The sequence below is a fragment of the Callorhinus ursinus genome, unplaced genomic scaffold (assembly GCF_003265705.2).
Source record: "Callorhinus ursinus isolate GAN/ISIS: 27379988/994484 unplaced genomic scaffold, GSC_fseal_2.0 scaffold14, whole genome shotgun sequence".
Classification (NCBI taxonomy): domain Eukaryota; kingdom Metazoa; phylum Chordata; class Mammalia; order Carnivora; family Otariidae; genus Callorhinus; species Callorhinus ursinus.
The window spans coordinates 41,058,983-41,075,493 of NW_027397076.1; the positions used below are offsets into that span (position 1 = coordinate 41,058,983).

The following is a 16,511-nucleotide window of genomic DNA, read 5'->3' on the forward strand; positions in this document are numbered from 1 at the left end:
GTGTGTGTGTGTGTGTGTGTGTGTGTGTGTGTGTGTGTGTGTGTAATACCGGTTCCTATTCCCTTCCCCTTCATTGAGCCAAACTTCCAGCCTCTGTGACCAGCTAGGAGAAAGGCAGTGTAACAAGCTGTTCAGCCAGGAGACTGATTTCTATACACTGGGAATGGAGCAAATGAGTAAATCCATTGAATAAACTGGGACCAAGTTTCTCACTTTTGGAAAAGGTAATTGAAAACATGCAAAGTTAAAAATAAGCCTTGTGGTATAAACCAGAACTGGAGAAACCTCATTTAGACATTTTTAGACAAACATTTTTAAAACGTAAAGAGGTGTGTGTGTGTGTGTGTGTGTGTGTGTGTGTGTGTATTTCCTTTCCAAGTAGTAAGAAGCACACAAGTGCCCATGTGTTAGTTTCTAAATACTAAACTAAAAGGAGTGAGGGCTCCTTAGAAAAATAACTGATTCCTGGGTTTGGCAAGAAAGATCCAAGATGAGCTTGGAACATTGTGTTGTGTCAGATAGTGAGACAGTGCTCAGAAAATGCTAAAAGGACACAGTGGCCAGTTTGAAAGGGGTCCCACTGGCCATATCAGGAACAATCTGAGTGTTAAACCAAATAACGATAATCATATTGTAACTTTTCAAACAAAATAGAAATCTAAGAATCCATACTAATATAAATGAGAAATTAAAAAAAAATGGGAGAGAAGGGAAAGCTCTCTTTATAGCAAAGATCTCAAAGTATTTCTCCACAAAAAGTTCATAATTAATCTTACACTGAAGAAACCAGACACCGTATTAACCAAATGACAAAAGTTAACATTACCAATAATGAGACATACTGATAATTGAATGCTCCTGCTATGTTGATAGACTACATTTAACACAGCAATATTTCTATGGTAGCCCTAACAAAAATGAGTAAACTGAATCTAATTATAAGGAAACAAAAGACAAACCTAAACTGACTAGCCTATACTCTTAAAAAATGTCAAGGTCATATGAGACAAGAAAAAAACTAAGGAAGTGTTCTAGATTAAAGGATAGTATAGCAACATGGAACTAAGTTCAACATGTGATCCAACATAAAAGACATTATTGGGTCAACTGGCAAAATTTGAATGAGGTCTGGGATAAGAAAATACTGGGTTGATGCTAAATTTATGATGGGATTGTACTGTAGTTATGTTAGGAAACTGTCTGTATTTTTAAGAAAACACAAAGTATTAAGGGATAGTGGGGCATTACATTTGCAACTTATTCTCAAATAGTTCAGGAGAAAAGTATAGTGACATATATAAATAGAATGGTAACACAAATAGGATAGTGTTAACAACTGGGAAATTAGGGTGAAGGATATATGGGAACTTGAGTACGTCTACAAATTTTCTGTAAATTTCAAATTATTTCAAAATAAAAATTAAAAATACAGACATCAATATACCTATTTCCTTATCCATTTGGTCTGATGTTGACTGTAATTCTTGCTGTTCTGATGACTGTGTTGGTGAAGAAGCTGCTTCAGTGGTAGTCTGACATTCTGTTTCAACCTCTCCTAACTCTCCTTCAATCATACTAGTGATTCCACGTACAAGGTCAAGCAAACAATGGAATGCCACAGACATAGCATAACCTTCTGGTATAGTTGGGGGCTCAACTTTGTCCAACATCTCTAGGCTGAAATTAAGAAAAAACACTAATTAAAAGCCACGATAATGAAAATATATAAAAGTATTTGTAGTTCATAGAAATGAAGAGCAACAGAATAGGAAAAGTCAATGGACATTACTGAGTTTGTTTCATTTGGAGGAGGGATCCTTTCTCAGTATTCTAAGAAACTGATTAGAAAAATTAAGGCCTGACCACTGCCATAACTAATTATTTCAACAATTTACTTTTTGCCTCTCCCCCTAAATGTGCCAATATTTTAATTGTTGGTATTAGAGAAATAAAGACTACATATAAAATAGAGTAAGACTAAATAGATTATAAAACTTCTCAAACTCTGACTCAGTTGCTTTCAAAATAAGGTACTATGAAATCAAATCAATCCTATAAACAGGAAGATATTTTCACACTGAGAAAGTATTACTGTGAGATATCTAGCTTAGCTATCATCTCAGACACACCCTGCCAACATAAGAATAATACTCAGAGCATAATATGTCAAAGTTGAATTTTAGAGCAGTTTCTACCCCATGGTTAGAACAAAGCTTTCAAAAAGAAAGATAACAAATCTTTTGTCTTAAATCATGGCAAATAAGGAATTATGGTTTTAAATTCCTTAAAATTGAAATCCATCAAGATAATGCAATGAAAAAAAAAACTGGTGGTACTGGAAAAACTGCATATTCATATACAAATGAATGATGGTGGATCTTTACCTTGTACCATATACAAAAATTAATTCAAAATTAACCAATGACCTAAATATACAAGCTAAAACTAAAAACTCTTAGAAGAACACACAGGCAAAAATCTTCATGACCTCACATTAGGTAATGATTTGTTAAATAGGATACCAAAAGCACAAGCAACAAAGGAAAAAACAGATAAGCTGAAGTAGTCAATATTAAAAACTATTGTGCTTCAAAGGCAACTATTAAGAAAATGAAAAACAATCCACAGAATAGAAAATTTTTGCAAATCATATATCTGATAAGGGACTAAAGATCCAGAATATATAAGAACACTTACAACTAAATAATAAAAAGACAACCCAATTAAAAAGGAGCAAAGGATCTGAAAAGACATTTCTCCCAAGATGATATATAAATGGCCAACAAGCACGTGAATGAGATACTCAATGCCATCAGTATTTACAGAAATGCAAACTGAAATATGGTAAGATAACATTTAATGTCCACTAGGATGGCTATAATCAAAAGACTATAACAATAATCAAAAGACAGTAAAAGTACTGGTGAGGATGTGGAGAAATTTGAGCCCCTATACACTGTTGGTGGGAATATAAAATGGTACAGTCAGTTGGGAAAATAGTTTGGCAGTTCTTCAAAAAGTTAAACATAGAATAATATATGACTCAGTAATTCTACTCCTAGGTATATATCCATGAGAAATGAAAACATATGTCTATGCAAAAAGTTGAAACAAATGCTCATAGCAGCATTATCTCTAAAAGCCAAAAAGTGGAAGCAATCCAAATACCCATCAACTGATGGAGAAACAAAATACAGTACATCCATAAATTAGAGTATTATTCAGCCATAAAAAGAAATGAAGTACTGATACATCCTACAACACAGATGAACCTTCAAAACATGCTGAAAGAAGCCTGAAAAAAAGAGTATTTATTGTATGATTACATTTATATGAAATATCCAGAATAGGCAAATCAGTAGAAATGCAAAATAGGTTAGTGGTTGCTAGGGGAATGGGAAAGGGAGACCAGGGAATGACTGATAATGAATATGGGTTTCCTTCTGGGATGATGAAAAATGTCCTGGAATTAAAGGTGATTATTGTTAGATAGCTTCTGAATACAGTAATATCATAAAATGTATACTGTGAAAGGCTGAATTTTATGGTATGTGGATTACATCTCAAAAACAAAACTGAAATCACTAAAGATTACAGTAAGTTAAAGAGATTTCCAACCTCAAATTCTAAAAGTTACTGAATCATAATCAAGACTGGAGGTAGGTAATTTGTAAAGAAATGCAAAACTCAGAATAAACAATAACAACACCTACAAATAGCTACCATTTGTTGTGTAATAACTCTTGGCCTGGGACTCTAAGGAATTTTTTGATGTATATTATCTTGTTTAACTCCTCACAAACCCCTAAAAGATACAGATAATGAAACTAAGGACTAAGGTGACACAGTTATCCATCAACAGTTCTTAACCCAAGTCTGACTCTAAAGCCTATCAATTTAACCCCTAGTATGTGCCAGCTCCGAGGATTTTAAAATTTAGGTAATCAATAAAGATATATTTATATTACTGATCAAAAGAGATCTAAGTTCAAACAAGGAGGTAAAGTTTATGGGTTTAATCGTTGCCAAGCCAATGAGCCTTTCAGAGCCACACATTAAGCCTATGAGTGCTAAGCATTTTTTCAGACAAATCTCTATTCTCAAAGAACAAATGATCTACTGAGAAAATGCATCTAAAACAAAGAAAGTAATTCTAAATATTCCAAACTCTAATCCCCAAATTCTATGGTAAAGACCTTAGGTGCTAGAATAGATAAGAGAAAAAGGTGATTTACGCTTATTTTTATTTACACCACAACCTAAAACAAAGCCCACACTTTCTTACCTCAATATTTCAGTGGTATTTAATTAGAAATAGTACGTAAATACCAGTTTTAGATAAATGTAACCCATTTATTTAAATATTTTTAAATTTAAGGTAAAGTTGCAAAACTGTCGCAAGCCCAACTTTGAAAGGAGCCATAGTGTAATCAATCAGAAAGAATATGTCAACAATACTTAGGTCAAAACTACTTCTGTCTGTGCATTACTTAAGCTTTCAAATGATTATATACTTAAAAAGTCAATAAAAGAATAGAATACACAATCAAGATTTACATGTATGCCTTCAAAGAAAATAGTGAAAATAACTTTATACTGAATCTCACAGCAAATGAATGACTAAAAGATGCCAACTCAAAAGGGAGGCTTCCTTGGAAACCTACTATTCCATGTGCAAAAGAAAACCCAATATTTTCTGGCTATTTTTGATTTCAGAGGTGAGTAATCTCAGTGTTTATAGCACTAAAAAAACGCCACTATTTATATGTTCCTTTAGAGATTTAGTCCTAAGTTTTCCTTCAAGTGAAATAATGTGCTGTACACTCAAAATCATAGTATTTAGTAGAAGTAATTAAAATCCAACTCGCTTAATTTGTAAGGACTAAATTATCAATGAACAATTGGTTTCAGACTTCCATTAATAAAAAAGTAATTCGTATAACTTTGCCAAGTATTTACTCTCGTCACTCATTTATTTTAATTTTTCTTCTTCAAGCACACATCTTCACTCTCTCCCTTTAATTATGTTATTTTGCTCAATCTTGTTTCCTCAGAGATCATTTCTGTCACTCTCTATCCCCCTAATTTGTTTTTTCTTCAAAGAATTAACCATTACCCAAGGTGATATTATATGTTTATTTGAAACTTTACTGACTATCTCACTCACTAAAATGTAAGCTCAATGAGGGCAACTAGCTCCATGTTGGGGTTTTTTCAATTTATAAAATGAGGTGGGGAAATGCATGAGATAATATTGTCTCCTTCAGTGCTAGAAATCTGATTTCTTTTAAATTTGATAGTCTAGTATACTAGAGCACTAGCCTTTGTAGCAAACAAAAGCTTATATGAAACTATGTAACTTTAATATCTTTTAAATGACTAAGAATAACAATGAATTTTAGTTAAATATTTCAGTCCTCTATGATTCTATACTTTCATAATTTTAGGCAAAATAAAGCTGCACAGCAAAATACTATGATTATACTATGCAGACTGACATACCATATACATTTATCATCTAAACTAGTCAGAGAGTGGGGGCTGGGCACATAGGTGAGGGGGAGTGGGAGACATAGGCCTCCAGTTATGGAATGAGTAAATGATGGGAATAAAGGGCACAGCATAGGGAATATAGTCAATGGTATTGTAAGAGTGATGTAAGAGGACAGATGGCAGCTATACTTGTGGTGAACACAACATAATGTATAAACTTGTAAAATCACTGCGTTGTATTGTACACTTATGTAACGTGTGTCAACTATATTCAAATTTAAACATACAACTAGACAGAGACTCTGCTTCACACTTTGAGTTCTGATTTACTGTCATCGGAATGGTGTTTCAATTATACATGCCAAGCATTCAAAATGTATTAGCTGACCGCCTAACAGTAACCGCAGTAGTGTCAAATCTATGTAGGATTGATTGATTGCTTTATCTCTGTAGCACTGTAGTTCACTCCGACTTAAAAAAATCAACAATACACCGCCAAATATGTATTTGTTAAACTGAAATGACTAATGACAATAAAAATAACACATATGGAATCCATTAAACACTTTAAGTTAATTAAACTAAAAGTACTGTGTGTTAAACTCTAAAAACGTAATTAGTTAGCTACACAGTTAAAATAACTTTTCTCACCTATAGAATCCTGAAAGGTAGATATATCACTACTCTCATTTTATAGGTAAAGAAACAGAGATTTTAAAAAAAGTTAACTAATTTGCTGTTGGTGACTCAGTTAGTATTAGAAGACCTAAGTCCAAAGTCATATACTTAAATCAAAAAGCCATATAAAACAGCTAAACAGGTCCTCAGGTAAAGAAACCACATTTTGTTTCACAATACTGTTAACACTAACACATAAGTAATTTGTACAAAAGAAAACAACAAAATCCAATCCTATGTAAAATTCTCAACATGTGACAAGAGAAAATTAGTTCTAAATTGTATTATTTGTATAGAATTACTAGGTTTAAAATTCAAAATATAATGCAAAAACATTTTAGGATAAAATAATCCCAATGGCATCATTCATTACAAAATAAAACTACTACTACTTACTAGGTGGCTTTTGCACTGCCTTGTACTGTTATAGTTAGAATAGGTATCCAAGTTCCTCTATATTCAAATGCTGGTAGCAAAGTAACACCTCCACCAATCCCCAACATTCCTGAGTTAGCTGGTGCTGAGACGGGGCCACCTGAGTTATTGTTTCCTATTAGATAAAGGGAAGAAAGCAAAGATACCAATTTACTAGTTAATTACAAATCCATAATACACAAACATCTGTTCAATTAAAAAAATTTATTCTAGGGGCGCCTGGGTGGCTCAGTCGTTAAGTGTCTGCCTTCAGCTCAGGTCATGATCTTAGGGTCCTGAGATCGAGCCCCACATTGGGCTCCCTGCTCGACAGAAAGCCTGCTTCTCCCTCTCCCCCTGCTTGTGTTCCCTCTCTCGCTGTGTCTCTGTCTGTCAAATAAATAAATAAAATATTTTTTTAAAAAAATTTGTTCTATAAGAATGGATACTGCACGAATAAATGAAGTTTATCAATCCTGTTTTGGCTATTAGAGACTCTATTTGCCCAGAACACCACTTCCTTTTTTATAAAAAAGGTACTAATAAGTAAAACTACTACAAAAACTTTATAATACACCTTCTGTTAGATGATTTTTTATCAGAAGTGAAGATTAAGAATTAAGAAATCATTAATCAGACAGTAAAAAGTAGAAGATAAATATAAAAAAGGCAAAGAGAAACAAGAAGCCATATGTTGATTTCCAAACAAGCTTAAATCAAGTTTACCTATTTTGTTAAAAGAGAGACTAACAGACCTCCTAAGGTGGTGAACCAGGTTCTTTTAAGAGAGGCACAAAACGAAGACCCTTCTTTTTTTTTTTTTAGATTTTATTTATTTATTTGAGAGAGAGACAGAGAGAGCACAAGCAAGGGGAAGGGCAAAGAGAGAGCGAGAAGCAGGCTCCCTGGGATCATGACCTGAGCCAAAGGCAGACACAACTGAATGAGCCACCCACGTGCCCCAAAATGAAGATTCTTCTAAAATGAAGATAAGCATCTAAACTCTTATTCTTATGTGATTAGAGAAACTGAAAGTATACCAGAGAAGGAAACATATTCTGGAAAGAACTAAACATAGCTGCCTCAATGAGACTGAATATTCTTTAAGTATAAGTCTTTACCACCAATACATTTAGGTAATCCATATTTCTCCGGTCACAAAATTTCTACAAAATATCCTCTCAGAATAGTGAAGACAGTAAATCATGGCAGAATATTAAAAAACAAAATATGAATTAGCCTTTACCAGCTTGGTTTGTTGTAGCAGGATTTCCGGTAGGAGGGACAAGAAACAATGACTGTATAAAAGATCCCAGGGCATTCACAATGTCACGAAAAACCTTGGTAGAATGCTGTTTCATGTCATAGGACTGACAAAATGACCTGTAAAATAATTTTAAATGTTTCTGAGAAAAACAGCAATTAATATTGATATATCAGTCTATACTTAAAACTTCATCACACCTGAGTGATTTTACTAAGTTAGTACAAAGGTTCAGACTGAGGTCAATGTTATAAAAAAAATCATCTTGGCTATATTAACCAATAAGTTTGGATTGATGGCAATTACTACCCATATATTTTTGCCCACCTCTCAGTTGTTTCCACGCTTACAACCGCTACTGCTCCATATACATAAAATATACAATTTTCTTTGTTTAGAAATCACTAATATTTGGGAATAAATATTTAAACTCTTCCTATTAGCAAACATTAACCTATCTATTTAACAAAATATTGCTGTGGTTTTACCTTAAGAGCTGAGGCTGCACACAGAGTCTGTGTATTGATTCTACTGCAACAGCTCGTAACCACTGTGGTTTATCTGCATCCAGAAATTTCACCAGAAGTGACAGAAATATCTCACATTCAGTTACCTAAAAAAAAAAATTTTTAATAGTATCTCTTTAAATCTAAGATCAGAATTTATAAATTACATTATTGTTCTTCGTGTTATGGACAAACCAATAAAATCTTCCAATTTTAAATAAATTAAAATTCATTTAATGGGGAGTAGAGAAAAAAAGGGAAAAGCAGTTATATGGGGAAAGCTAACAGTAAAAATAATCAGTCTCTCTTACGTCCCTGCAAACACACACTAGAGAATTGCTAAAACGGTTCATCTATTACCCTTATTCTTTAGAAAGCACTATGCACCATCACACCACCCTCATTCCTGGCAGGTAGCATGTATCATGTCAACAGCTGATAGGATGTAGGTTCTTCTCTTCGATAACACCACAAGTTTTTCCATATGTTCTTTTGCTGCTTAAACAAAGAGGCAATAAGCCTACGCACATTTAATATATATTTTCTAGTAGGAAAACAAAAAGGAATCTGTAGCACTTGACAGGTATAAATACATAAAGTACTTAGAATAAGGCCTGGTACATAGTTTTGCTTTATAAGTATTAGTTATCATTACCATTATTAATATAAACCATCTTCTCTGCATGCTCTTTGTAAATAAAAATGTTTGAAGCATATTCTCAACATTATGTATTAAATGTCTAACAAATGAGGGGCACCTGAGTGGCTCAGTCGTTAAGCATCTGCCTTTGGCTTAGGTCATGATCCCAGGGTCCTGGGATTGAGCCCCATATCGGGCTCCCTGCTCAGCGGGAAGCCTGCTTCCCCTCTCCCACTCCCCCTGCTTGTGTTCCCTCTCTGTCTCTCTCTCTGTCAAATAAATAAATAAAATCTTAAAAAAATAAAAATAATAAATAATGTCTAATAAATGAATAAATGACCAAAAAAAAGTAACTGGGTTTTTCAAAGGTTAACGGATTACGTCTGTTGTACACTAACTTAGGACAGAGCAGGACCTCTGGGAGCTAAGAACCTGACCCTGTGATTACTAGGCCAAACTGAACCCTCCTTTTACACTAACTACAGCAGATTATTGGATGAGTTAGCTGGGGGTATCCTGAAATGAGCGGGCATCACTTCAGGCAAGAAATTTCAGGAATAGTGGCCCTCAGGATGTTCACCCAAAGCCGGAGCAGCTGGTATTCTCTAATGTCTTTCAGTATTGTTAACTGAACGCTTAAAATTAGGACATAATCATGAGGATAAAGTAGGAGGCATAATTAAAAACTTAATCCGTGGACTGCTATGAATGGGGAAGTCATAAAACAGAGGTTTAGCACTGTTCTAATCATGACAGTTGAAAAGCACTAGTTCAGAAATCAGATAGGCTCAGCTTCTTTAACCACCAAATGAGTGGATGACAAGCTACATAACCTTCTTATAAATAAAGGATAAAAATACCTACATCTTTCTGAGAAATCAAATGAGAAAACTGTAAGAATAAAAACATCCCCTAGGGGCGCCTGGGTGGCTCAGTTGGTTAAACGGCTGCCTTCGGCTCAGGTCATGATCCCAGGGTCCTGGGATCCAGCCCCGCATCGGGTTCCCTGCTCAGCGGGGAGCCTTCTCCCTCTCATGCTCCCTCTGCTCGCTCACTCTCTCTCTCTCTAATAAAAAAATAAAGAAATAAATCTTTAAAAACATCCCCTAAACATGATAAAATGCCATGCAAATGCAGAGCACATTATTTTTTCTAAACAAATGATCCTTTTAGTAACGAACTGATAAAGAATCATGCTGATGACTCACTGTGCAAACTGTATCTACTACAGAGTTTTAACATTAGTGGGGCCTCCAAATGTACACTACCTACTTTAGAGTGAAAGTGAAATATAAATGTGGTAGAATTGAAGGCTTATCAGCCAGGTTTTGAGGCCAGAAAACAAAGGCTCTCAGAAACATCATTATATCACAGCCAAAGGAAACACTGTTCTAAAACTTGCCTTGAAGAGTGTATCATTTTCTCTCCTGTTGGAGGCAGACTACAGCACAAATTAAACAAATTTATACTGTAGCCACTAAAACCTCCCAATTTGGGTAAAGGAGAGCCTCTCTCCTGAGGTCTGGAACTCTGTTCTCCCTTTCTCCCTCCTTGCCAAGTGTGAAAGTCTGATCACAGAACTCGTGTTGAGGTCACTGCATTGTTCTGAAGGGCATCAATGGAGGGTGCCTGCTGTGAATCTGTTAAGCCTTTTCCCCTAGAGGTTGAACTCACCGGGGAAACAGGTATTAAGATTGGTATCTACGGCCTAAGTCCAATTCCTTGTGGCACGAAGATACTTCATGAACTCCACTGTAAGCATGAAGAGTGATGAATGTCTGAATTCCTAGTCTTTTGGTAATGCATAGTAGTCAAGAGACAACTGATGCTTAAGATTAATCAAAGTCATCCTGGTAGAAATTCTAATCACAGTATCACATGGATTTCTGATAGATTATGTACATAAGATAACTGTTGGCTTAGGACACAAGAAAGCCTGATAGAATATTTAAATGCAGGAGTCTATCTCTCAAAGCCTGGTAAGAGTTAACGACCTTATAGTTAATGGATTTGTTAGCACTAAGATCCTTTGTATGTACTAAGACATGTATGTGAAGAAGTAGACATTAGGTTGGATAAGTCAATTTAGCCCCATTCATTCCTTTTTAAAAGCAGCAAGTCAAAGGCAGAAGAGAGATATGTTGGCCACTTATAATTAAGCTTCATAAATTCCTTAAACATATCTTCCTTAAAAAGATATCTGGGAACAAGCCTAATGATTCAGAGGACAGAAAAGCACCTAGCTCAGATGATAGAAAAGAGAAAGACTATAGTATACTAGCTATATTATAACTCTTTCTGAATGACTGGGGCATTCCAGTTTCCTCTAGTCACTCTAGATATATTAAGAGAACTAACCTTTGAATATTAGCTATCTACACCCCTGAGCTACTTGATAGAATGAGATAAGCTGGTGAATACTGGGGGAAAACAGATTCTCTAGTTCAATGATTCCCCAAAGTGGGGTCAAAGTGAGGTCATAATTATTTTTATAGTAATATATTACTTGCCATTTTCAGTGCATTGACATTTGTAATGAAGGTACAAAAGCATGGTGGGTAAAACAGCTTTATCAAGAATCAAGGCACTAACACCAGACTGCACTACTGTCATTGTATTCTTCACCACCACACACATTTTTTTAAAAAAAGGTCTATTTCACTAAAGAACCATAATGAAAAAAATAGCATAAATAAAAAATATAATTAAATTACTGATTTTCTTAAGTCTGACCTATAAGTGCATGTCTTTTTAATTTTCTGTGTGACAAAATGAGAATACATATGAAACACTTCTGCTATGCACCAAAGTACAATGGCTGTCTGGAGGAAAAGCACAGTTCAGAACTGATCTAGTCACTTCTATCAAACACCATTTTAACTAAAAGAGCAAATGGTAAACTACAACTATTTAGATTTGTGTATACTGCAGACACTTTGTCAAAAATGAACAAAGTAAGCTTGTCATTCTTTAAGGGAAACAAATGACAGTTTTTGTTGCCAAAGATTAGATTCAAGCTTTCAAACAAAAATCAGTATTATTGTATCTACCACTGTGACCTTGACAATTTCTTAATAATGGGAGATTTATCTGATACATAGTTAGTGATTAACATACGTCATTTTTAGTATTGTACAAAGTGTTAACATTTGGAATAGCTGCACAACTAAAATACATATTACAAAACCATGTATGGATAAAAGATACAATGAGAGCACAAGATGAATCAATGAATTTTAATGTAATAGAGTATGAAAATGTCATTACTAAGGTTTCAGATCCTACACCATTAAACTGTCACTAGTCCAGTTTGGTGCAGTATCAAAGAAGAATATCCACTATTAAGATAATATTAATATCCATTAAGATAATTCTGCCTTTTCCAACTACGTTACTTAGAGAAGCCAGATTTTCTTCATATGTTTCAACCAAAACAACATATCACAACAAAATGAAAACAGAAGATAGGAAAATCCAGCTAATCTTCTACTAAGCCAGACATTAAAGCAAAAAACAAAATCTCTGGGGTGCCTGGATGCCTCAGTCAGTTAAGCATCCGACTCTTGGTTTTGGCTCAGATCATGATTTCTGGGTTGTGAGACCGAGCCCCGTGTCAGGCTCCACATCCCTGCTCAGTATGGAGTCTGAGATTCTTGAGATTCTATTTCTCCCTTTGCCCCTCCTCCAGCTTGCATGCTCTCTCTCTCTCAAACAAGTAAATAAATCTTTAAAAAATAAAAAGATGAGGAAATCATTAAAATATATATATAATCTTTGTTTTCCCACTGGAAAAAATATTAAGTTTTTATGTTAACATGAATGGGTTTAATAGGATCTCAGACTTAATCTTTAATATAATAAATGATAGAAATAATCCACATAGACAAAAGCTCAATATTTTATTACAAGCATAAAAAGATCCAAAGACTATAAAGTATAAGAATTATTACTCCAGTATGTCTCCTAGGAAATGTATCATTAGCTATGTGTAAATAAAGAAAACACAAAGAAATGAGAGAGAAGCATTTCATAATTACATATCTTACCCCACAAGTACCATACCTTTAGCTTTTGCCTTTGGAGAAACTACAGAATGTCTGCACTTTCCCATACTGCTAAGTTCCAATCTCACAAAGTGTACAATGAGGAACTAATATCTTTTTTCTTTTTTAAAGATTTTATTTATTTATTTGAGAGAGACAGTGAGCAAGAAAGAGAACATGAGCAGGGGCAGAGGGAAAGGGAGAAGCAGGCTCCCCGCCGAGCAGGGAGCCCGACCCTGGGATCATGACCTGAGCTGAAGGCAGATGCTTAACTGACTGAGCCACCCAGGTGTCCCTGAGAAACTAGTATCTTATATAGATCTGAAGGATTCATCTTTATAAACATGGTCCTAGAGCTGCCTTATTAGGAAGAGAAATTTTGCCAGTTGACCATCACCCCCTATGAGTGAAGTACACAGAAGTAAGCATTTTTCTACCTTTAGGTAGTAACATTCAATCTTTCCTACAGCTGGCTATACTGTTATTTATCTCCCCCTTTTATCCCCCCAAGTCAAGGAGATTAAGGTCTAAATATGGAGAATGGTATAGGAACAGTACTGAAAATTTAGCACTAGCAGCCTTGGAGAGAAATGAAATGAGAACTAAGAAAACAGAGTAGTAGCAAATTGCACTGGAATTAAGAGCGAGGGTTTTGGAGTCTAAAAGAATTCATTAATATCCCAGCTCTGTGGCTTAGAAAGTATAATCTCAGGCAAATTACATAAATATCCTGAGTCTCATTTTTTCAGCTGTGGTAAAGTCTAAATGAATTAATATATGTAAAGCACATTGTACAGTGTCCAAAATATATGCACTCAAAAACAGCAATTTCATCCAAAACTGAAATTACTGAAGAATAAGGTATCTGTATCTCTGAAAAACTCACCAGATGAACTGCTACATAAGAGAACTGGTGGACAGAAACCAAGTTCTTAGTCTGTTAGAATACCAAAAGACCACAGACTGGGTGGCTTAAATCGTTTGGCACAGTTCTGGAGGCTAGAAGTCTGAGATCAGGGTACCAGCATCACTGGGTTTGCGTGAGAGCTCTCCTCCTAGCTTGCAGACAGCTGCCTTATCACCGTGTTCTCACGTGGCAGAAAGAAAGAGCAAGCAAGCTCCCTAGTGTCTCTTCTTATAAGGTCACTAAGCCCATCATGATGGCACTACCTGTATGACCTCATCTAAACCTAATTATCTCCCAAAGAGTCCATCTCCAAATACTATCATGTTAGGGGTTAGGGTTTCAAAATGTTAATTTTGAGGGGTACAACTCAGCACCAAGTTTTATAAAAACAAAAAAGAAGTTGGTAATTTTCGTTTGGAAACAGAAAATGTAAACTCTGTATTTGTTATGAAGAAGGTATAAGCATGCTGCGTTACTGTGAGAACACAAGACTTGGTGCTCTATGACTGGCTAGTGGATATGGAAAGGAAAAGGAGGAATGTCTTTTCTTCCTATACATTTGTTTATCTTAATTTAATGTAATTAATTTATCTGGGAAAGTCTTAATTTCTCCTTCATTGGCAGGTTTTTTTTCTTTCAGTAATAGCATACCATTTCTCTCTGGCCTGCAAGTTTTCTGCTGAGCTATCTACTGACAGTCTTATGAGTGCTCCCTTATACATGACAAGTTGCTTTTCTTTTGCTACTTTAAGATTTTCTGTAAGTTTTAACAGTTTAATTATAATGTGTCTTGGTATAGGTCTCTTTGGATTAATCCTAGTTATAATTCTCTGAGCTTCATGAATTTTTATGTCCCTTTCCTTCTTCAAAGTTGGGAAGTTTTTGGCCATTACTTCAAACAGGCTCTCTGCCCCTTTCTTTCCTCACCTGAGACTCCCATAATGTATTGTGAAGTAGTAAGAAATATATATATATTGGTCTCTGCTCCTGGTTTCTGACAGAACTCCTAAAATCCTTATAATTTCCTGAGTGATAGAAGCATCTGACACACAGCTCCTAAGTCTCTTGGAATTTCCTATGTGAATAGTATCTTCCATTCTAATGATGCATCTCTTGATGGATTGCAAGACAGGGGCTGGATACGAGAAAAAACAATCATAATTAGAAGCTTGAGACTTTCAACCCCACTCCTCACATTCTCTGGAGAAGGGAAGGTGGTGGAAACTGAGTTAATAATTATGCCTTCATGATCAAAACACCATAAAAATCCTAAAAGTACAGAGTTTATGGAGCTTCCAGGTTGGTGAACACATATACATGCCAAGAGAGTTACACACCCCAACTTCATGGGGACAGAAGCTCCTGCTCTTGGGACTTTTCCAGACCTTGCTCTATGAATCTCTTCATCTGCCTATTCAATGGTATCCTTTAAAATATCTTTTATAATAAATAGGCAATAGTAAGTAAACTGTTTTCCTAGGTTCTTTAGTAAATTATCAAACCCAAAGAGGTGGTTGTGGGAACTTCCCATATATAGCCAAGTTAGAATTTGTGGGTAAGTGGGTAACCTACTACTTGTGATTGGCATCTGCAATGGAGGGGAATCTTGTGGGACGGAGTCTGTGCTAACTCTGGTTAATGTCAGAATTAACATCTGGCTGTCAGAGTATTGGCTGATGTATGAAAAAATCCATACGTCTGACGTGTGGGGTGTTACGAGTGTGAGAATGTAACCCAGTGCGTTTTTACTAGACATGTGTATCTTGGTCTGCTGGATGGTATGCCATAAGTCCTTACAGGCTCTTCATTCTTTTTTTTTTTCTTTTTTTTTTTTTTTTCTCCCCTGACCTGGTAATTGCAAATGACTTATCTTCAAGTTTGTTGATTCTTTCTTCTAGTCTACTGATCTAGTCTACTGCTGACCCCCTCTAGTGCATTTTTCAATTCAGTATTCTTCTGTTTTAGATTTTTGTTTTATCCTTTATAGTTTCTATCTCTTTATTAACATTCTCATTTTGTTCATACACCACTTTCTTTATTTCATTTAGTTTTCTGTATTCTCTTTTAGTTCACTCAGTGCCTTTATGATTATTCTGAATTTCTGTCAGGTAACTCACTGACCTCCATTTCTTTATGGTTAGTTTCTGGAGATTAATTCTGTTCCTTGAATTGGGCCATGTTTCCCTGTTTCTTTGTATGCCTTGTTATTTTTGTTGTTGAAACTTGGGCATTTGAAAAAAGCCAACTATTTTAGTCTTTATGGACTGGTTTTGTACAGGGAAAGATCTTCACCAATCAGCCTGGGATCCTCTCAAACCTCTTCTGTCAATGTGTTTGTTTCCTCTGGGCTTGTGTGTGTAGCTTCCCAGCTGAAGTCATTTACTTGTTTCTTTTCAGGAGCTCCCCCCTGGTGTATGTCCGCAGTACGACCCTCTCTGGGCAGCAGGAAGCAGCAGGGCTTGCCTTTGTTCTCAGCAGGCCCAAGTGTGCTTGCTGCCTTTCCTGTCAGTGCTCCAAGAATCAAGGGAGACAGAAACCAGTTGGGCATAGCCCCAAAAAGTCAGAA

At 35.4% G+C, this 16,511-nt stretch overlaps 1 protein-coding gene across 8 annotated transcripts in view; it reads right to left on the reverse strand.

Moving 5' to 3' along the window:
* MON2 (MON2 homolog, regulator of endosome-to-Golgi trafficking) overlaps positions 1-16,511 on the reverse strand; it is a 101,890-nt gene that overhangs the window by 52,219 nt on the left and 33,160 nt on the right. For all 8 annotated transcript variants that reach the window (XM_025882919.2, XM_025882918.2, XM_073900719.1 and 5 more), the window contains 4 exons: positions 8,338-8,462; positions 7,832-7,968; positions 6,568-6,721; positions 1,445-1,677 (listed from right to left, as the gene is read on the reverse strand). In XM_025882919.2, the coding sequence (XP_025738704.1) occupies positions 1,445-1,677; positions 6,568-6,721; positions 7,832-7,968; positions 8,338-8,462 (649 nt within the window). The remainder of the gene's footprint in view (positions 1-1,444; positions 1,678-6,567; positions 6,722-7,831; positions 7,969-8,337; positions 8,463-16,511) is intronic.